The 21,548-nt window shown below is 47.3% G+C and overlaps 1 protein-coding gene across 6 annotated transcripts in view; it reads right to left on the reverse strand.

Moving 5' to 3' along the window:
• AK8 (adenylate kinase 8) overlaps nt 1–21,548 on the reverse strand; it is a 66,973-nt gene that overhangs the window by 11,406 nt on the left and 34,019 nt on the right. For all 6 annotated transcript variants that reach the window (XR_012082220.2, XR_012082219.2, XM_078382806.1 and 3 more), the window contains exon 11: nt 11,613–11,754. Coding sequence is in view for 4 of the 6 variants with exons in the window: in XM_078382806.1 (XP_078238932.1) it covers nt 11,613–11,754 (142 nt within the window). In the remaining 2 variants the exon portion in view is untranslated. The remainder of the gene's footprint in view (nt 1–11,612; nt 11,755–21,548) is intronic.

A 21,548-nucleotide genomic window follows, 5' to 3' on the forward strand; every position in this document is an offset into this window, starting at 1 on the left:
GCTACCTTAATGCAATCTAAGTATTCTCCCTTGCCCCGCTGTGCTGCCATACAGTTTTAAGGGGAACTTTGCCTTCTGTCCTTCAGCATTGCTCTTATTATTTTTAAGGAAACGGGGCCAAAACTGAAGAAGGAGGTGGAGGGGTGGGAGAAGCGCGCAAGACGATGATGTGTCACTTTGCACGCATGTCAAAAGTAACCAATTTCCTAATAGGGAATAAATTTCCCCTATTTAAATGCTGTCAAATTGAACCTCTCCAGTCTAATAGGGTTCGCTTCTTGGGGGGTGGGGGGAGAAACGCAAAATAAATCCGATTAAATATTTATATTTCATAGTATTAATTAACAGGAGGGAGGGGGGGCGGCACCCGCCTGCGAAGGGGAAGCGGTCCGTCAAGAGAACCCCAATATGCTTCTCTCATCCCCTGGAAGCTAAGAAAGAGATTCCAGAATCGGGAGTGTGTAAGCGTTCCAAAAAAGGGTGCTGAATATTTTATGAATATTTGTCATAAGACAGAAATAATAACCACCATGCCGAGCTATTAGAATTAATATTTATGCGGCCCGCCATGAAAAATTCATGGGGACAGAGAAAGCCCCCCCCACCCCCGTTAAGACAAGAAATAATTTACATTTGGGTTCGGTTTACCCGGCGGCTGGATGTTTAAAGAGGGGTTGACAAGGCTCCGTATGAATCCGTCAGTCACTTCCAGCCAGTGGGTGGGGTGACGGGAGAGAAGGAAGGAAGGAAAAAGTGAGGAGCAGGAAGGAAGGGGGGGCCCGGAAGAAAGGGTCCGAGCGCTTGACAGCTCGCAGATTGAGTTTCTGACAGGTCTTTAAAAAAAAAAAAACGTAAACGGGCCCCCCACTATCCTGCCTGCCTGCCGTTGCCCGAGGCGGTCTGTATTGCCCCTGTTCATCTGAGCAACCCTTCCATCTGCTGAAATTAACGAATTAATGAGCGTGATGCATTTTACAGAGGGGGGCCTCAGGAATGTTTACTGGTGATTAAATTGTAATGCGGCCCGCGCTGTATAATTCATGAACCAATTAAAGGAAGTGTTAGTTGATTTGATGGAAAGCGCAAAGACAAAAAGCATTTAACTAATAGGGAACCGTGGGCCCGCCAGCCGCGGCGGCTGTCTTGGATTACGCGGCTAATTGCTCTGCTTTATAGGCCTGTCACAGATAGCCATGCATATTTCATTGTTCTCAAATACTTCAATTGTTTGCATCCGTGTCTCGGCTGTAAGGTGTCGAAGACCGGCCAAACTTCGGTGTAGTTAAGGCCCGTCTCCTTCAAGGGCTGGGGCTGCAGAGGTGTGGGGCGGGCAGGTAGAAAGAGGTGGGCCTCCGAGGGGGAGAAGAAATGTAAAGCCGCTGGATTGAATGTCACGGGCATTTACGTGATTAAGAAGCACGGCGCGCGGTCCATCTTTTCCGAGATGGCTTTTTTGGGATGGCCGTTGGCGTGGCTGGTTCCGATGCGCTGCCAGAATCAGGGCGGTCCTATAAGGCCTTCCTCTGGATAGCTGGATGGATAGTTATCTGACTGCGTAGCCAACGGTCGGGGGTTCAAATCCCCCCCACGGGCCTCCTGGGAGAAGAGCCAGCCTAGGTGGCCTTGGGCAAGCTGCACAGTAGTCCCAGGGCATCCCCAGAAGTTGCGAATCAAGTCAAAGTCATTGAGTCGAGTCCCCCGTGCGACTTAAGTCCAACTTGACAGCGAGTCCTGGAACTTGAGTCCCCATCTCTGCTGAATATTCTCTAAAACCCTGAAAAGGGTCGCCGTAAGTCACAAATGACTTGTCGGCACACAATTTTTATTAAAGGTCTTCCTCTACCAACCCTTTGCACCAATGAAAAGGAGAAAACCAAGAGGAAGGGGTGGGTGGGTGGGTGAGATTTGGATCAACACAACAGAGAAAACACCGACTTTTTCTGAGTTTGATGCCAAAAATCCACTAGGGACCGAAGCATTCCGCCTGTCTAATTCGGCGGATTCTAAATGGGTACAGAAAGCATCGACTGGAAAGGTTCTGCCAATCTTAGATGAATCAGAAAAGCACCAGCATTTGGAAGTTGCTACGTTCAACAACAGAGTTTCGCCGGCTTGGAGGGTCAAAGCGCCTGGAATCTACTCATGAGCGGGACTGGGAATTAACAGGAACCACGTTATTTCTCAACGATGTGTTGATTTCTTCTGGAAAAAAGAGACACTTGCCTTTTATTTAAAAAAAAATGGGGCTCTTTCTTTCTGCCCGTTCCATCGTGATCTCTCAGGAGAGTAACGCTACAAACGTACGCACACTCTGGAGACCAGCATCCTTTGGCCTCAATAATCTTTGCTGTTTTCCATCGTATGCCTTCTGGAATTTGATGCCGCCTTACAGACATGCTCTAAATATCTGCTAGGTCGTATTGCTTCTTATTTTTTTAACTTGATAATTCAGAGAGGTAGAATCGTCCCCCGAGGGAGTGAAATAAGACTGTGCAAATATTCGCACGTTTGGTGACCGCATCTGAAGTCACGGCGCCCCCCCGTTGGTTGTTTCTTCAGCCTTCTCCTGAGCCCCAACTGCTGCTGGGCCATTGTCCCAGATAGTTAGCCTCATCCTAGCCAATCAGGAATCCAAGTCAGTAGCAGATGACATCATAACCTGGCATGTGGCATGATGATGTCATTGGTTAAAATCCCCACAATCCATTAGATGAGGCTATATGGAAAGGTCACTCGGGGACCCAGAAACAGTTAAGAGACAGCGGCCACACTGTCAATCACTGAAAAATAATTGGTTTTTTTTTTAAAGGAAATTGAAAGCTCCTTAAATATCTATCTGCTTTTGACCGGATTTTGAGGTTCTGCAAATAAAACCAACCGTTAAGATTCCAAAATATAAGAACAGCGAAGTGCATGAGGAAGAAATGATTTGACAACTTTTGGAAGAAAGGAGCTGATGAAGGAAGGATCTGATGATGGATGAAGGGAAGGAAGGAAGGAAGGAAGGCCGATTGATTCCAAGTAGATTGATTGATGGCTATGGATAAAGGCTCTGTGTTCAGAAGCAGTATACCTCAGAATATCAGAGGCTAGGCATCAATATAAAGCATGTCTGTCAATTTCATGACCAGTTTGTGAACTCCCCATTAAAGCATCTGGTTGAGCCCATCTGGAATCACAAGGCCGGGCTAGATGGTCTTTGGATACCCATCCAGCAAAGCCGACCTTACAGACCACGAGAAAGGATACTGCAACCGTGGGCCACACGTGAGCCACCAAGGCTATTTTGACAAGGCTTCTCCCCCCCCGGCTCTTAACCCCCCCCAATGGTCAGGAAGGGAGGCTCAAAAGAGGGAAAGAGGAATTAGCCGGCAGTACGATTTCTCCTCTTTGTGAGCCAACTCGGACGCTTTGGTTGACGGTGGTGCGTTCCGCTTGACCTTCCTCTTTGCAGCCGTCTTGCTGTTCCGGCAGGCCTTGGAGTCCAATCGCGCTAGCCGCCAACCGGGCCTGGCACAAAAATAGTTCGTGTGAGTCATCTCCCTCTCAGGGGCGTTCACAGCGTGTCCGTGTGCAAACGGAAGCTTGTTTGGCTTTTCATGCCCGTCTTCAAGGACGTATTCCCAACTCGAAAGAATGATAAATCTCGTAAAGCTGGTTATGTTTCCAGAGGCCTCTTGGGTGATGACGGGGTGGAAGAAGGACTCGCGTCGGGGTAAAAGTTCCACTCACCCTGCAAAGGTTATGCCAAAAATATTTTTATGAATTTAGCTCCAGCTTGTTCTACAACCAACAGAGACCCAGGAGGGCAATCAGGAAGGAATTAGAAAAGATCATCAAGAGTAAAGATGTGTTCAAGACCCGAATCATCCACGCTCTTGAGTTCTTGGTCAGCCTGTATGGATGTGACAGCTGGACAGTAAAGAAAGCAAACAGGGGAAAAAGCTGGCTTCTTCGAAAGATGATGCTGGGGGGGGGTAGCTTGGCGAATACCCTGGACTGCGAGGAAAACGAACAAGTGGATGCTATGGCAGATCAAAGCTGGACGGTCTTGGCAGGCAAAAGTGTTGAAGCTGAGGCTGTCCTACTTTGAGCACACCATGAGAAGGGAGGATTCCCTGGAAGAGACAATAATGCTAGGAAAGGCGGAAGGCAGCAGGAAAAGAGGAAGACCCAATAACACAAGATGGACTGACTCACTCAAGGAAGCCACAAGGCTTGAGTATGCAGGAGCCGAGCATGGCCGTTGGAACAGGACATTTCGAAGAGCGCTGTAGGTTAGACTTGGTGGCACGTAATAACAAGAAAAGAAAATAAGATGAAAATTAGAGAAACGCCGTTTAATTTCTTAAGACTGTGGGTGTAAAAGACCTTTGGAAGGAGGGCCCTCTCTTTCCAAGACAGGACACGCACTCTCCAGGCTAGCACAAGGAATTGTATTTTCAACCCAACATCATAAAAAATTCTAGATGGTCCACACATGAACCTAGATGGGCCATTCAACGCTCGTTGTCTTGGTTGTCACAAACATCACCAAAAAGTCAACACACACACCCTTTTTGATGAGTGGTTTGAGACCCAGATTGTACGGGGAGACGGTGGGGGGAGAGGAGATGGGGGTCGGGCGTTCTCGAACGCCGCGCATGAGCTGCATTAAGCAAATCCTTCTCTCTCAACACCCAGCTCATGGCAACATATATAAATATATATCTAGCCCGTAAAGATGACTCCCGAGACTAGCACTCATCCGATTTTCTCTGATCTGCTTATTACTCAACAACTAAATGTTTCACAAAGCCATTTCCCAGAGAAATATTTATGGGCCCCCCCTGTTTATGGAGCCCTCCATCATGATCAAGGTTTTATGAGCACTCGGCATACAGAGTCTGAATTAAAAAACATAATTCTTGCACGATCAGACCCCTGCTTCATGCAGCCGTCAGCTTCCAGATTCCTGATAGGGAGACATATTTTCTAGGCAAGGAGCGTCTTGCAGTGTTGAATCGCTGAATCATGACGTTGGAAGGGGCCTCTAAGGCCATCGGATCCGGACCCCTGCTCAAGGCCAGAATCCAAATCGAAGGACATCTGCCAAGTGGGTTGTCTAAATTTCTCTTTAAGTGTCGGAGCGCTCATCACCACCTCCCAAGATGATGGGTTCCGTCGTCGTACTGCTCTAACAGTTAGGACGTTTTTTCCTGAGATTCAATCAAAAAACTGGCTTCCTGTTGCTTGAGCCCATGATGACATGTCCTGATCTTTGGGAGGATTGAGGACAGATCTTGCCCCTCCTCTGTAGGACCACCTTTCAAGTACCGTATTTTTCGCTCCATAAGATGCACAGACTTTCCACACACACCCTGTTTTGTGGGGAAAAAGTGCATCTTATGGTGCAAAAAATATGGTATTTGAAGACTGCTATCCTATTACCCCTTAGTTGCCCTCCCCCCCAGACTAAATATGTCCAGTTCTTTCACTCGGTCCTCACAGGGCTTGGTCTCCAGTCTCCAGATGGTGGTCCTGATGTCAATGGAAGTGGTGGTGAATCCATTCTTGAGTTTTAATCCAGGCTTTCACAGGGGTGCTGAATCCAATGGCGTTTCAGGACCTTGGACAGCTCATAGGAACGGCTGGATAGCTCCGTCATTTAGGGCTCTGGCAAGATCGCTCATAGGGTCCCTTCCAGATCTGCAATCCTAGGACAGGGAGGGCGATGATCATTCAAGTTCTACCTGGAGTGTCCCACCAGGTGGGGGGGGAGTTTTAGGCTCCAAAGAAAATGAATTCAGTTGAGGCCGTGTTGAGAAAGCTCAAAGGGAGCTGTTGCTCAAGAAATCCTGGGAAACTGTGCGATAAAAGCCCCCCAGCTTACGAAAAAGGACCAAGGCACCCCATTCAGAGGGAAGAGTCTGAAGAGCTTCAGCAAAAAAAGGTGGCTGTGTCATTACCCCTAAAACTGCACCATTAGCGACTGCCCAAATGCTTCACGTTGCCTGGGACAAGGGAGGGGAGGAGCTTATCATCCTCCAAAGGGCTGCCAAATGCCATTCCTCCTCAGTAATCAGATAGCCGTTAATTAATAAAACTGTCAGATTAATTGTCCCATCCTGGACATCCTTCCTCGTTCTGTAACACTATCTCGCCGGCGTGCGCGCTCCTCCACACCCCCCCACCTCCTGCCCTATAGCTTCCAGCTCAATTAAGTTAATGCCATGCAAATGAGAGGCTCTCCTGATCGTTAGCTTCTAGCCCGTGAATGTTAATAGCATAATTGGGCCTTCGGCAAGGTAATTAGACACGATTCCTTCCATTAGTCTTACAAGGCTAATTATTGTTGATGGGAGCGAGGGGACGGGGTCCCCAGGGCGGCGGCAGAAGAAGAGGGGGCATCTGGGTTCAAGCAAATATAGACAAAACCTCGACAACGTAGAACAAGCAGCGAGATCGAGAGGGTGGGTCAGCGACGGGGTGGGGAAGGGGGGGAAGAGGGATCTTGCCACAGCGGTGCAGTCCTCACCAGGACCTCGTGAGAACAGGGGGGCTGGGATGCAGAGAGCTTTGAACCCAGAGGGGATCTGCTGGATAGCTGAGTGGCTTAGCTCTCAGAGGTTGGGAATTCAAATCCCTCCCCCAGGGGCCCTCCTTGACAGGGGCTGGACTGGATGATCCCACAAGGTCCCATCCCGCTCTGCCAGATGATGGTGAGGATTTGTATTTTATGATACAAACCCCACATCCATAGCCACACGAACCGAGGCAGCCACCCAAGGGGGAAAAGCGATAAGTTGTCCTAATATATTCCACAACTCCACGGACATCTTTAATAAATGCCAAAAGAATCGTACGATCTGAAGAGAAGGTATCTAAAACTACTATATGGCTTCCTGTCACTTCAGCCCATTCTTATGCATCCTGCACTCTTTGGAATGATCGAGAGCAGATCCTACTCCTCTTCTGGAGGACGACCTTTCGAGTCTTTGAAAAGTGCTCGCTCCTGACAAAATCCATAGAATAAGCTGGTAGGAGCCTTAGAATCATCCTCTTTTTTTCCCATCAACTTCTGCAAACCACTATTGACTAAGCAAACTGAATAGCACCAGGACACCATTCCGTGTTTACACATCTTCCAGTATTAATTAATCCGGCCACCATAAAGGGAATCTTGAGTTTTATCTTCACCCCATCCTGGAACACTTCCGCCGTGGCCTTTTTGACTTCTCAGGCTCGAAAACTTCGCTGGATTTCCTTGAGGAGACCTTAATTAAGTCACGTACGCTCGCCTACCCCCATTGTTTTCGACGGATCGGCGGAAGGCGACAGGTAAATGTTAAAAGGGGGAAGGAACGGTGGATTTGAAGTTGGTTGATCTTTAACCAAAATCTTTCTGCCTACAGACACCAGAGCATCCGCGGAATACATATTCAGCGATAAGTATTCCAACCCACGCATAGCAAACTTTGAAATAATGGCACCATGCGAAGGTCAGAGAGGTTCTATTAGCTCAATTAATAGAGGAGTAAGATAAGGCTAATACTCAGCTCTTCAAACGGCTAAGGGATAGAGCTGGTAGTAATGGAGTTATTAACCTCTCTCAGCCATTGAATCGTGCTGCCGGTTCAAACTCCATCTCCTGGTTCAAGCCTCCATTAATAGGTTGTTTATTATCCCTAATCCACTCTGGAAATCAGAAGTTGGAAGAGGAAGGACCAAATCTTGACCCAAAGGGTATAAAATAAAAACCACGACTCCCTTTGTTCCATCATCCATAGGGTTTCTCCTTTTCTGAAATTCAACACCCGCCCATAATCCGGTTTTAGGGAAGCGAGAGGATGGTTGATTTGCACGCTGTTATGTCAGGTAAGGAAAATTGCCAGAAGAAAAGGAAATGATGATGCAGCCAAGAAATCAGAAGAGATTCAGAAGGGCAGCAATTGAAGGAACTAGAAAAAATTATTCTGTGTAAGGTTGTGTCCCTGGGAGGAACAAGGTCATCCACACTCATGTTTCCGATCACCAGGTAGGGGTGGGAAAGCTGGACAATGAAGAAAGCTGATGGGGAAAAATTGATTTGTTTGAAATGTAGGGCTGGGGGGGAGAGCTTTCTGGATAGCCAGAAAGATGAATGAGGGGGTCCTAGGGCAAATCAAGCCTGAACGATCTCGTTATGGAGGCAGAAATGTTGAAACTGAGGCTGTCCTGCTTTGGGCACCTCATGAGAAGGCAGGATTCTCTGGAAAAGACCATCATACTGGGAAAGGGGGACGGCAGCAGGAAAAGAGGAAGACCCAATATGAGACGGACTGGCTCCCTCAAGGAAGCCACCAGTGCGAGTCTACAAAAGCTGAGCAGGCCAGAGGTGGAGAGGATATTTTGGAGAAGGCTCATTCAGAAGGTCGCCATATAACCCATATTTCGGGAGAAATGCAGCATATAAATAAAACGAATAATAAGAGTAATAGTAATGTGACAGCACCTATAAACAACAATACGTGCAACGAACAATATAAACAAAGAAGCTAACAAACCCATAATACATCTAAACATCTGAAGAAATATTAGCATCATCACCGTGAATACATTCTTTCTCTGCCTTTTTTAAAAACAGAAATGCACACAAATACTCAGTTAAAAATCGCCGAGCGAGTCCGATTCTTTCTCAGACTTTAACTTGGTTTCTGCCCTTGCATTAACAGAACTTCATGATCGGACCTGAGCAGGATGCCTCCATTTCTCACGGAGAAGAACAGTCCTGTCCTACCACCTTCAGCCTCTTCTGAACAAATGCCTGTCTAGCCGGCTGCAAAGTAATATGATTAAGACCCTCGCCGTGCAAAACGTAAGGGGCAGCCAGAGATCCCCGTCTTATGGGGGCCTCTCGATGTTATATTAGTCTTGGCTGCAATTTTTTGAAGCCGATGTAAGCCCAGCGAGTGGGTTTTAAAAATTCAGAGCTTTGGAAAAGTTACTTTGGGGTGATTTCCCCAGCACAGGCCAAGTTGCCTGTGGGATTTTGAGACTCGGATAAAATATATACTGTATATAACATTCTCACGCTCAGAAGTGGGTAAGTTAAAGCAATAATGCAGAACAATGCATATAAATAGCACATCGGTAGCAAGTCACTGAGGGAAGGATTGCCCAAAGAGAAAGGTCTTGGCCTGCTGGCGGAAGGACAAAAAAGATGGGGGCAAGCCTAGCTTCCAGTGGCAGGGAGTTCCAAAGTCTAAAGGAGCAGCCACAGAGAAGGCCATCTCCCGGGTCCCCTCTAAAAGTACATGGCAGGGGGCCAATTTCCCCATCTTTCTACCCTCCCCAACTTGTTTTAAGCCGGTGGTTTGTTCTTTTCCCCCTTTAAAATCAGAAATCACTTCTGTTCACTTCCAGTTTGAGAATCGGGGGTGAGCCCCCCTTGCAAAGTCCTAGACAAGGTTCCAGAGGCTGAACGCAGGGCGAAATCGTCCCCCTCGATCACAAACATCAGACAGAATTTTTCTTCATTTAAAAAAACAAAATGGGGGGTACCAAGGCACGGGTGAACCTCTGGAAATCGCCCGTTTTCCCAGCCCAGATGTGCCCCTTTCCCAAAACCATCTTGTCGGTGGTCTTCGCCCCAAACAACTCCATATCATATCCATATCATCAGCTAATTACATATTACGTGGGTGAAAAAGAGTTCCTTTTGGCAATCAATACATCTTGCGCCGAACCACCGTTGCTTCCGCCTTGGCTTGCGAGCCGATGTTAATTTGAAGCAAAACCTAATACTTTCTCTTGGCGGGCGTGGGAGAAATAAATCATTTTCCTCTCCGCTCGAGAGCAGATCTCTGAATGCTAGACCTGCGGCTATAGAGGGATCTCTCTTTTTTATTATTACATATTAAGAAACTTTATAGCCCAATTTGTTTCTTGTTGTGGTTGAGGGTTCCCTCCTCCCCCCTACCCTGAAATAAGTTGATTTTTCATTCCTCTCTACCATCAATTACTAGGTTTGTTTTCTCTCTCTTCCTGTAAGGCGGAGGAGCCCGGAGCCTGGTATGGCTCAACGGGATATAATTCAGTATTATTTGCACCGGGTTTATGGGATGGAAGCCAGATAAAACATAGGATTTGAACACGAAACCATTTATTACCTTCTACCAAACAGACTTCCAAGTTGATGTCCCGACAATAATTCTGCTTTTTTGATCAACAAGAGACGCCCGGGCGGAGAAGCGGGCCTTTTCGACAATAACTTTGTTTACTGATGTGACGGGGTTTTAATAATAAACTTGATATATATGTAAATTTATTTTAATCTAATTTCGTCAGCCGGAGCCCACCTAAAAATAAGAGGAAGGGAGAAAGGGTGCCGGCAAATGTCTCAGACTGTGATTTATACCTTTTCACGATTCCCAGATTGATTTCCGAGTGCTAATTCTATCCGGGTTTTATTTTATTTTATTTCTTCCTCGGTGTCAGAAAAAGCGTGCTTTATCACCCGCGCCTTGCGCAAATGATTTACAGCTCAGCCTCCATCATGCCGTTCTAGACGCTGGTCTGGGTCGTTTCTCTCGGGCCCAGGGCCACAATGATGGCTACCCTCGTGCAGGAGGTGTTGGCCCTCTGAAAGAGCCGGGTTCGCAATCCTCATCAAAACTGGCCCCTAACGAATGCCAAATCGGCCGCTCGAAACCACAGGCCCCCCGGGTTCTTCCTTCTGATCCAGGGACATTTTCATGCCGTCTGCACCTTTGGCTCACACAACGTCACAACCCACCAGATGGATGTGGCAGAACAAGCTTGCACGGTTTGTCGACATGCATGGCCATCTGCTCTCTGGATCGAGTCTCACTTTTGAAAGGTCTCCAAGGGGAGCCCCACATAAACCACATGCAAGCAAACCAGTCTACAGGTCAGCGATGGTGGGAGGGCCAGCCTTTCCCGGGAGGAAAACGGGGATTCAACCAATGCTGAAAAATTAGCTACGGTGACTCAGCTCCGACTTGACAATTTTTTTTTTCATCAACATGGACTTGAATCAGAACACACCCACCCATTCCCATTTTTTCCTGGGGGGGAAAAGCTTGTTTTTAATAGCAACTCGAATTTGGGACTTGGCACCAAAGACTTCGTTTAATGTGCTCCAATGGGGCCCAAACTCACAGTTCAGCAAAGTTTCCTCATCCGGCGGCCATTTTCGCGCCCTCGGTAAGCGAGGGCAGGGCACGAAAACGCTGCGCGCGGCCATTTTGGTCGTCCGGCGGCCATTTTGGAACCGCCAAACAGCTGTTTTAAAAAATCGCTATGCGAAGATCGGTAAGCGAAACGCAGAGCGATTTTTGTCGCAGAGCGATTTTTGCCCATTCAAAACATCGGTATGCGATTGCATTAGTGATCGCAAAATCCGCATCGCTATGCAGATTCATCGTTAAACAGTGCGCTCGTTATGCGAGGCACCACTGTATTTGATTAAGGAGAAACACAGAATGCCCCAAATACACTTCAACACAGGATGCGTGTCTCTGTGTATGGGGCGGCGATTAGCCTTCTGCCTTCAGGTTTTAAGAATCAAGGATCCAGTCCCTCGTGTTAATTATCTGTAATACATTTCAGAAGAAAAGGCAAGTATGTACCTGTTGGGGTGGATATCCCAGTGGGCCATCAGTTTTGCCTGATCCTCATCTCTTGGGAATCCATGGAGCACCCAGCCATGGATGTGGGCGTCCAGAGTGTTCAACCGCTCCGAAAGCAACTTCACAACGATGTTGTCTGCAACTGGGGAGAGGAAAAGAAAAGCTAAGCAAAAAAGCAAAGCGTGCTGCTCCTATAGACCACCCCATAGCGCTTCACACACCCTCTGGGCGGTTTACAATTTAATTATGCAGGCGACACACTGCCGTCTCTGCAGCAAGCTAGGAACTCTTGTTTACTGACCTCGGAACGATGGAAGGCTGAGTGAACCTTCAGCCAGGGACCTGGGATTGAACCCTGGGCCATGAGCAGATTTTTAGCTGCAGTACTGCAGTTTAACCACAAGGCTCCTCACCCTCACCCCCTTTTTTCACAGTTTTCCAGGTAGGGACTGTTCAAAAGTTCAGAGACGTCTTTTTGGGGTGCCTTGGGATTGTGCTGCTGGCCCAAGGCCACCTAGGGTGGGGTTTATTTTCAGGACGCGCGGTGGTGGAATTGAACTCCCAACCTATGGCTCAGTGGCCAGATACCGAAACCGCAGAGTTATCCAGCTAGCTGTTAATAATAATGGGAAAATAAATTTACAGAGACAAAACACGAGCCACCAGCAAAATGAGGGTGGGTGGGGAGGTAATGCTGGGGGAGGGTACAAAAGTACGGGAAAACGGGAGAGCTTTTATCATAGAGCTGGACTCTGTCCCCGTTCGGAGCACCCCTAAGGAAGCCCAGAATGACATAAAATTCAAACAAGACAGAGGGCAGGCGGCTGTAAAGGACACAGTCTCCTGTAAAAGGAACTGTACGTTAATTAACTGCCGGCCTATAATTCTTTTAGCAAACGGACTCACCTATAAACATCTGCATGCAGAGAAAACTCTGCAACAGAAATAAAATATTTCTGAAGGGACCGAGCCCATGTCCTTTGTTTTTTCGCTAATAAACACAGCTAAGCGCTATATTGTAGGAGACAGGATCACAGCAGAGAGGGCAGAGCCCACCTGCCCTATCGTAGGGCGTCTGCCATCAGTGGCTTTTTTAAAGGGCCTGTTTTCAGTGTCATTGTAAAAAAAAACATTTTTTAAAAAAAAATCTTCTCTCTGGTGAAATAAGGAAGCTTTGTCAGCAAATAAAGTCTTTTTAAAAACACAAATGGATTAATTGACTACGTATTATGTGTGTCCAACTCTGTATAGCATCTCATGGTACATCAGTCTGGAGAGAGAAAGAACATAGAGAACAGCCATATTAAAAACAGTTAACATCTTCATATTTAAAAAAAAAAAGAATAATAAAAAGATAGCAGGGATGATAAGAGGAAGAAGTAAAGAAACCTATATTACTCCACTTTTCCTGTGATTAAAACAGATGAGTAGATAACTATATACAGTAGATATATTTTTCATTCATGGGGGACCTCTGTAAGGTTTGTTCATTCATTCGTTCATTCATTTGTTCATTCATTCATTCATTCATTCAGATTTTTATACCGCCCATCTGACCAACGGTCACTGGGGGGGGGGGGGAGGAATCACAGACAATAACAATAACCTAAACCTAGGTGGCAAATTGAGTGTGTTGACTTATACTAAAAAAGTCATCAGGGCAATTGGCTAATTGCAATCATTTTGGGCTGCCCCGGTAATTCCAAAGCTAGCCCCGAATCACTCGGCCTCTGTGAGGAGTTCAAAAGAGGTCATGGTGCCTCTGGGTTGGGGCAATACGTCCTACAGAGCGGAAGATGGTTTTTATTTGTACCCTACACACCTTTCCCCGGGGTAATCATGTGTAGGATCGCAACCTCAGATCTTTTTAATTCATCGGCTCGACGTCCCTTCTCTATTATAGGCTCGTTTATTTTGCAGGCTCCGTTTTAATAACAATCATTAGACGAGGCAAAGAACGAGGCCAAACTTGCTGTGCTCTCGGCCAGGGATTTAACAGAGAGGGGGGTTGGCCCCTATAGTCTCTCTCTTTAAGGACTAGGAACTTGATTTTTAACGGGAATTTAAAAAAACAAAATTAGACGTCGAGTACCTCTGAGTGCTGAATTATGCGTCTAGTGTGCATTTCTCCGCTTGCTCGGTGTGACTGCGAAATGTACAGCCAACAAAGTATGGGCAGTGCCTAGAAACCTGAAATAATTTACCCCTTTCTTTTCTCAGCCTCTCCAAGGTATTCTACCTGCTTAAAAACCAATCCAAACCTCTCCCGTTTTCTACCGCGGAAAATTCAGACCTGCAACAAACATGAGCGGGACACCTTCTAAAATTCATGCTTCCTGCTCAACGTCTCTTTGATTTGCAGCTTTTTTGGCCCAATATGCAATGCCCCCCCCCAAAAAAATGGATGGAGGAGAGGAGATGCTGACATGTATTGACCTACTCTATTCAACCTATAAATCCTTGATCTCCAATCATTTTGGGAAGAAGGCTAGAGGAGCGCTGTCTTTGATAAACCTTGTCCACTTAGCTCTCTCCTTCCTTTTTAAGATTTTTTTCCTCCTGCCTCCTCCTCCTGGTAGGTGCAAAGCCTTCCACCATTAATTCAGATGCCTGAGGGTTGATCTCAGGGTTTGACAGTTAACATCTTGCCCTGATTATCAGGTACTGCCAAAGGCTACTTTCCCTGCTTCGGCCTGTCATCCCTAAATTCAGCAAAGCTGCGAGAGCAGAGCACCTCATTAGTCCACAAAGGTCAATTTAGTTTAATATGATTTGAGAACTCCGGGGAATCTGCCCGTTTTTTCCTGCTGACCACTGAGTTTCCGGGAAATTAGTGCTTTGGTTTTAAAAAGCGGTTAGCAAATTGAGTCAAGGAAGGCGCTTTCGGTCGGCGATCGCCTCTGGCCAGTCGAGCGGGCGGCGGAGAACCCGGGCCTAGAAATGAGAACGGAGATGGGCCGCGTTGGCCATCCGGTCGGGACTGGCACGAAAAGCTGGCGCGGAAGAGCCCCCGCTTAGCGCCAAGGCCTCTCGGCCACGAGGTCTTTACCGACGGACGGAGACAGATTTCATAGCATTTAGCCACAGCAGTGCTCAAAAAAAGAGAAACAGGATTCAGCTCCAGAATCAGCGCCTTTGAGAGGCTTAGAGGGAGACGGACACCAAGGAAGCCAGACTCGGAAGAGCGGCGATGAAGGGATTAGACAAAGTCTTCCAAGACTCAGGAGGTGTTGCTGGAGACCAAGGCGACATCCACCCTCTTGTATTTCCAGGCACCTTGTAAGGGGTGATAGCTGGATAGGGAAGAAAGCTGATGGCGGGGGAAATGATTTATTCCCTACGTGGTGCTGGAGGCCAGCTTTGGACCGTCAGAAAGATAAACAAGCGGGGTGGTTAAGGTCCACTCAAGCCCGAACGTTCTCTGTAGGCAACGGTGACGAAACGGAAGTGGTCCCGTTTCGGGCCCATCCGGAGAAGACAGGATTCTCTGGAAAAAGGCCTATCATGCCGGGCAAGGCAAAAGGCAGCAGGAAAAGAGGAAGACCAAGGATCAGAGCGATGGGCTCTCTCAAGGAAGCCACAGAGCTGAGCAGGTCTGTGGAGGGCAAGACATTTGGGAGATGAGCCCACCTCAAAGCCAGTTAGAACCTCAAGGCAGAACCGGAAGGCGTCGAGCGAAGAGCCCATTGACCGTCAAACCTTTAAAAGCCTCGTGCAGAGGTGCAAAAATCCAACGGCCTGGAAGACGTCTCCCATCTGTCCCACTTCTCGCTGCAACTTAGGACTGGATTTTGGCCCTTAGGACCCGTGGATGGGCGTGCTTCAGGGCGCCCCCATCCGGAGGCCGAGGGGGATATTTCCAGGATGCCCCCTGAGAAAGTAGGAATATAGTTTGGTGGCCGCATGGAGTCAGGGTTTCGAAGGAGAGCCAAGCAGCCACATGGCGTCTCTTCCCACCAAATGAAATGGTACGGAGGGTTCTCCTCGAAAGGGAGCTGAGATTTAAAGAAAGCAGGGTTTCCCTGGGGTGGGAGCCGAGATGAAGGGGCTCCACATCTGTGGATCCCGCCTGCCAGACAGAGATGATATGGGGCAGAAAAGTCTCGCTCGTGCGTCCAGCCGGTAGAGACCCCCGGCCCACGTCCAGATTGTGCGTCCACCTGCGTTTGGATCTCAGCGGCCCATCCTTCCTCCGTCTACCCCATTTCCCCAAACATGGGGGGGGGGGATTTTATTTCACTTTAATACCGGCAACGGGCTTGGCCTCCCTTCCGTTCTGTGGCCCGGCTTCTCTCCCCTTCTCCGCGCCGCCTTTCATTCCGCACTCCTCTGCCGCCTCCTCGCGTGCGGCTTTTTCCATCAGACGTGTTGGCGAGGCTCCTGCTTTGAAGGGGACTTCTAAAGGCGGCATCTGGCCTAAAGTCCGCATTACACGGATGCATATAAAACACAGTTTCCATTGGAAACCGCGGTCCAGAGGCCCTTCAAAGCGCGGCTAACGTAATAAGTACCGGCGGCATCTGAGACAATCGTTATTTCCTTCGCCCGCCTCTGGAGTCCTGCCAACCGCAGCTCGAGTGTATGGAGCTTGCTAACATTTTTTTGCCTATGATCTGCTAATAAACAGAACAGCAGTGGTCAGGCCGGAAAAACCTCTCGGAGATGCCTCTTTGTTTATTAGGCAGTGCCACCTGCTGGCACCGCATCTTCCAGAGAAGACGGAGCAAAAAAAGGAAGAAAGACGACCCACGGAAAGGGGCCGCCCGTCTTTAGATGCCAAACTGATTCGCTTGGAGGGCAAGGGAGCACTTGGCCATACTCAAATCGTCCCATCCTTGCCAGCTTGTGGCTTTTCATTTGGGCCCAAATCCCCCGGTTCGTTCCACCCTATGGATTGACGGATTTAATATATATATATATATATATATATATATATTTTTTACCCTGCTTTTCTCCCTTTTAAAAAAAAGGTCCAAGGCAGCCGACATCGTTAAACAAATATATGGGGCCTCCTGGACAGAGGCTGGACTGGATGATCTTATAGGGCCCTTTCCAGCTCAGCCATTCCAAGAGGATGATGTGAAACGTCCAAATTAGAGTTCAGTAATTTAGCTAACTGGGGAACTCAACGGTTTAGGGGGAACCAGAGGTTGGGAGTTCGAATCCCCCCACTGGGCCTTTCTTGATGGGGGCTGGACTGGATGATCTCACGGGGTCCCTTCCAGCTTGGCAGTTCTAAGACTATTATTACAATACCTAAAAACTAAAAAGCAGTAACTATGCAAATATTTTAAAAGCATCAAACACAGGCCATTCAAAAAAAAAAAAGATGAACAAAATCGATCCCAAAGACACTCTGAATGAGTAAACTTTTTTGTATTTCATCTCGGGATACACGGGGTATATAGCTCAGTGGGTTGGGCACCCGGCCAAGGAAACGAAAGTTGGAAGTTCGATTCCGCACGGCGGCTCCAGAGAGAAAAGCCAGCCTGCGTAGCCTTGGGCAAGCTGCGCCGTGCCAGAGCGCCCCCTGAAGGAGGGAATGGGGAAGCCACTTCCGAATCCTTTGCGGCTAGCGAACCCTGGAAAAGATCGCCGTACATCAGAATAGACTTGGCCGGGCATCATCACAGTGACTGTGGTTGTTAGGGGGGGAAACAGCCTACATAAAAAGACAACTTTTATGTGATCCCCAGATGTTCCTGGACTAAAACTCCCAGAAGCCTTCTCCACAAGCTGGGATGGCCAGGATTTCTGGGAGTTGTAGTCCAAAAACATCTGGAGGACCCAAAGTTGGGAACCACTGATGTCAGAAAAGGACCTTCTTGGCCTTTATTGCTTGGCATCCATTGTCTCTCTGGTCTTAGCAGATGGAACAAGGATTTGGGAGCCCCAGGTTCAGACCCTAGGTAGACTGTGACCCGAACGGGTGACCGTGGGCCACTCTGTTCGCATGGCCTACCCTACAGTCTTCCTGTGAGGATGAAGGAAAAGATTGATGGGCGCTGCTCTGAGCTCATTGAAAGAAAAGCAGGATAGATTCAATGAATAAATCATGTTTGTGTCAACTCAAACCTGGCTTATCACAGCCCTAATAGGGCTTTCAAAGTAAGGGAGAGATTTAAGGACAGGGGGTGGGAGTTCGATTCCCCCCCCCCCACTGTAGCTCCTGGGAGAGGAGCCAGTCTGGGTGGTCTTGGGCCAGCTGCACAGTCCCCTAAGAAGGGGATAATAAACCACTTCTGTGTTCTCTCTGCCTGGAAAACCATGAAAAGGGCCGCTGTAAATCAGAATTAACTGGCTGGATAGCTCGAGTGGTTTAGGTCTCTGGTTGTGGAGCCAGAGGTTGGGAGTTCGATTCCCCCATTGGGCCTCCTGGGAGGAGAAGAGCCAGCCTGGGTAGCCTTGGGCCAGCTGTACAGTCCCAATGTTGCCCCCTAGAGGAAGGAGAGGGTAAAACATTTCTGAGTACATACTCTTTACCTGGAAAAATGTGGCCATAAGTCAGAATTGACTTGATAGCACATGATTACTGTTAGATGAATGAATATCTGTGCCTTTTTGGCAGACGTGAACCATGCACATTTTTGAGAGGTGTGGGCAGCTTTTTGCCCACCCAGGGCAGGTGTTATCTGTAAAAGGGCATTTCCTCTGCCTCTTTTTCACTCTTACGCTGATGGTTAAACCCCTTCTGGGACTGTTATTCTCCCTGCCAGACCTATTTACACAGAGCCATTGTAGAAGGAAAAGTGGGAAAGAGAAAAGGCAGGTTATAATTGTAGCAAATAAATAATAAATAACCGAAGACATCTCTTCAACCCAGATGATGCTGCAGACTTTACTCGCAGGCTTATTACGTCGAGATTTAAGGAACACAGAAGTTAAACAGATTTGAGATTAGACATAGGAGGGCTAGATAAATAGTATCGGAACAAAAACATAAAAATTTGATCAATCTAGTTTCTGATTCAGAAGTAAAACTGGTAATGCAAGGGGAAAAGCTCAAAGTCGAGGAGTCGGTACCGAAAAAAGTTCCCCAGCTTTGACAGGAAAAGATCAGCCTCTGAAAAAGGTCCGATGGAGAAACAGAAGAAAAAGAGAGGCCGGGATTCAGGGGAAAAAAATCTATATAAATGTTTATTTTGTTCTCCTCGCCGTCGGTTTTCGCTGCCAATCGGGGAGAAAAAGGCAGCTCTCCCAGTTCTGTTTCAATGAAAAGAAGGGGGGGGGAACTGTGTAGCAATTCCCAAGCGAGGGAGCGGGAGGGAAAAATATAGCAGAAGTTTTGACTCAGGCGGGGGGGTTAAAAAAAAATGAAGCCACCGCAGAGCTACTTCAAAAGCTTTGTGAAGAAGACTCCCTTTTTAAAATGCATTGCGGCAAAAGGGCATTTTTTTTTAAAAGGAGGGAGGCATGAAATAAAGAGCTGTCCAGCGGTTGTTTTCCCCCCCACACCATTGCCCGCGTGGAGAAACCAAACTTTTGAGCAAAAGAGAGAAATTCGTTCGTTCCTTAATTCCTATTCGGACCGCGTGTGAAGAAAAAGGGGGGGGGGATGAAAAAATGAAAAGGGATATTTTATTTTCTCTCTTTCCCCCCCCCCCCACAAGCCTCTCAGCCCCCATAATAAAAAGAGAAAGCACGGCGGGGGCCCCTGCAGCTTGTGAAAAATTAAACTCGACGGATTCAAACTGTCCTATTTCCACATCAAACGAGAAAACGCGCTGCGCGCTTCCCAACTTATCTTCAAACGCCCGGCACCCTAGAAAGTTTCTTGAGAAAAGGAGAAAAGAGGTGGGGGGGAAAGAGAGAGAGAGAAGGAAAAGCAAAGACAGGAAAAGAGGCAAAGTCTCAAAATCCCGCAAGCGGTGTGCCCGTTACTGTTGCCGCTGTCTCTCTCTTCCTCCTAATTATACCCCTGTGAGTTTATTAATCAACTTGTAAATTATTTAGAGAGCCCCGCGCCGTCTTCAGCTTAGTACAAACACACGGCATGCCGGAGACGGGCTGGAAAAAACCAGCAGAGCTTCCCCTAAGGAGATCTCGCTCGCTCTCCTTTTCTCTCTTCTTCTCCTGCAATGTTCAGTCAGCTTGCAGCTTTCTTTAAAAATAATAATAATAATAAAAAATAAGAAGTAAAAAAAAACCCAAGCTTATCTCCTCAGATAGAAAGATTTACCTCGCCTTTCAACTCAGAAATTCTTTGCAAGTTATGGATTTTTCTCTCCCCCCCCCCCACTTGATCTCCTTTTCCAAAAGAAAATAGCATCCAGAGAGAGACAGAAGGACGCTCTGTTGTCAAACCTTTAACTGGTCCTTTTCAGAAATGAGAAAGTTAATTTCGCTGCACGGCAAGGAAAAGTGCTGTGATCCGGGCCGCCGGGGGGGGGGGGGGAAGTGGTCCAAAATCGCCAAGGCCATCCCAAACCGAAAATAGAATAAAATAAGCGTATGGAAAGGGAAGATAATTCTTCAGTTTAAAAAAAACAAAACAAAATTTGAAAGGAAATTTAGGAAGTGATAGCAAAGACTCTCCTTGTTAGCAACAGTAAAAATTAGGAGAGATACACACACACACACACACACACACACACACACACACACACACACAAACACACAAACACACACACACAGTGCCTCCTGAGAGAAGAGCCAGCCTGGGTAGCCTTAATCTGCAAGACACAAGACACCAATATTCTATAAAAGCTTTCTGTTTAGTCAATGTTGTCATCAGACAGAAAGTCAAACCATTTGGAGGACCAGAGATAGAAGCTAGTAACTCCCATGTCAGAGGAGTAGTAAATTCCCTCTTGGTTTTAATCCAAATTTTTACAGAAGCTACCCAAGGTGCTTCTATAAAAGTCAAAACTATGGTTTTTTCCAGTAGCGATGTATGGAGGTGAGAGCTGGATCATAAAGAAGGCTGACCGCCGAAGAATTGATGCTTTTGAATGGTGATGCTGGAGGCGATTCTTGAGAGTCCCCTGGATCGCAAGGAGAACAAACTTATCCATTTTGAAGGAAATCCTGAGTGCTCACTGGAAGGACAGATCCTGAAGCTGAGGCTCCAATACTTTGGCCATCTCATGAGAAGAGAAGACTCCCTGGAAAAGACCCTGATGTTGGGAAAGTGTGAAGCAAGAGGAGAAGGGGACGACAGAGGACGAGTAAGCATGCCTAGAAGTACAGTCTTTGACAAATATATAGGACTCTTGTTTTTATAAAAGACACTCCTCAAAGGTAACCAATTCTGTGTTGTTTTACTGAAAGCCTTCTGCAAGACAGCGAATTAATTCTTCTTTGAGTTAACTAACGCAAAATCATTCTTCGCTATCCTCAGGACAGAAGGCGTAGCGCAACGATCAGACAACAACAACAAAAATAGTTTGAAAATATTTGTTTGAGGCACCTAGAACTGGAACGGAAGCCTCCAGCTGCTCCATCCTCTTCCTCACATTTCCCAAGAATGCTTTTGGGATATGATCCAGGGGCATTCTGGAAAAATAAATGAAGAGGGCAAGATGGCTAGAGGTTGTGGCTTTTTTGGGGGGCCTTCCTGGACACCCACCTCAAACGCCTTAAAAACGGGGTCCCAGGAAGGGAGAGAAGGAAAGGATCTTGTGAGTAACTTAGAAAGATACTGGGTGGGGGGAACATGGAAGAGCACGTAGAAGATCCTTGCATGTTCGGAAAGATACCGGGAGGTGGACTGGAGCCTCTCTTAAATGTCAAGCTACCTTTCTGACCTCTCTACCCTTCCTCGGCGGATCAAAACGGCAAACACATGAATACAACAGAATCAATAAGTAACATGAAATCTAAGAGTTAGACTTATGAAATTCAAATGGGATCACAATGTTTGCTTTGTTACCCTGTGATTTCTTTAAACATCAAGACAAGAGTGTTTTGTTCTGTTTTCCGAACACTTTTCTCTTT

The sequence above is a fragment of the Pogona vitticeps genome, chromosome ZW-PAR, assembly GCF_051106095.1.
Source record: "Pogona vitticeps strain Pit_001003342236 chromosome ZW-PAR, PviZW2.1, whole genome shotgun sequence".
Lineage (NCBI taxonomy): Eukaryota > Metazoa > Chordata > Lepidosauria > Squamata > Agamidae > Pogona > Pogona vitticeps.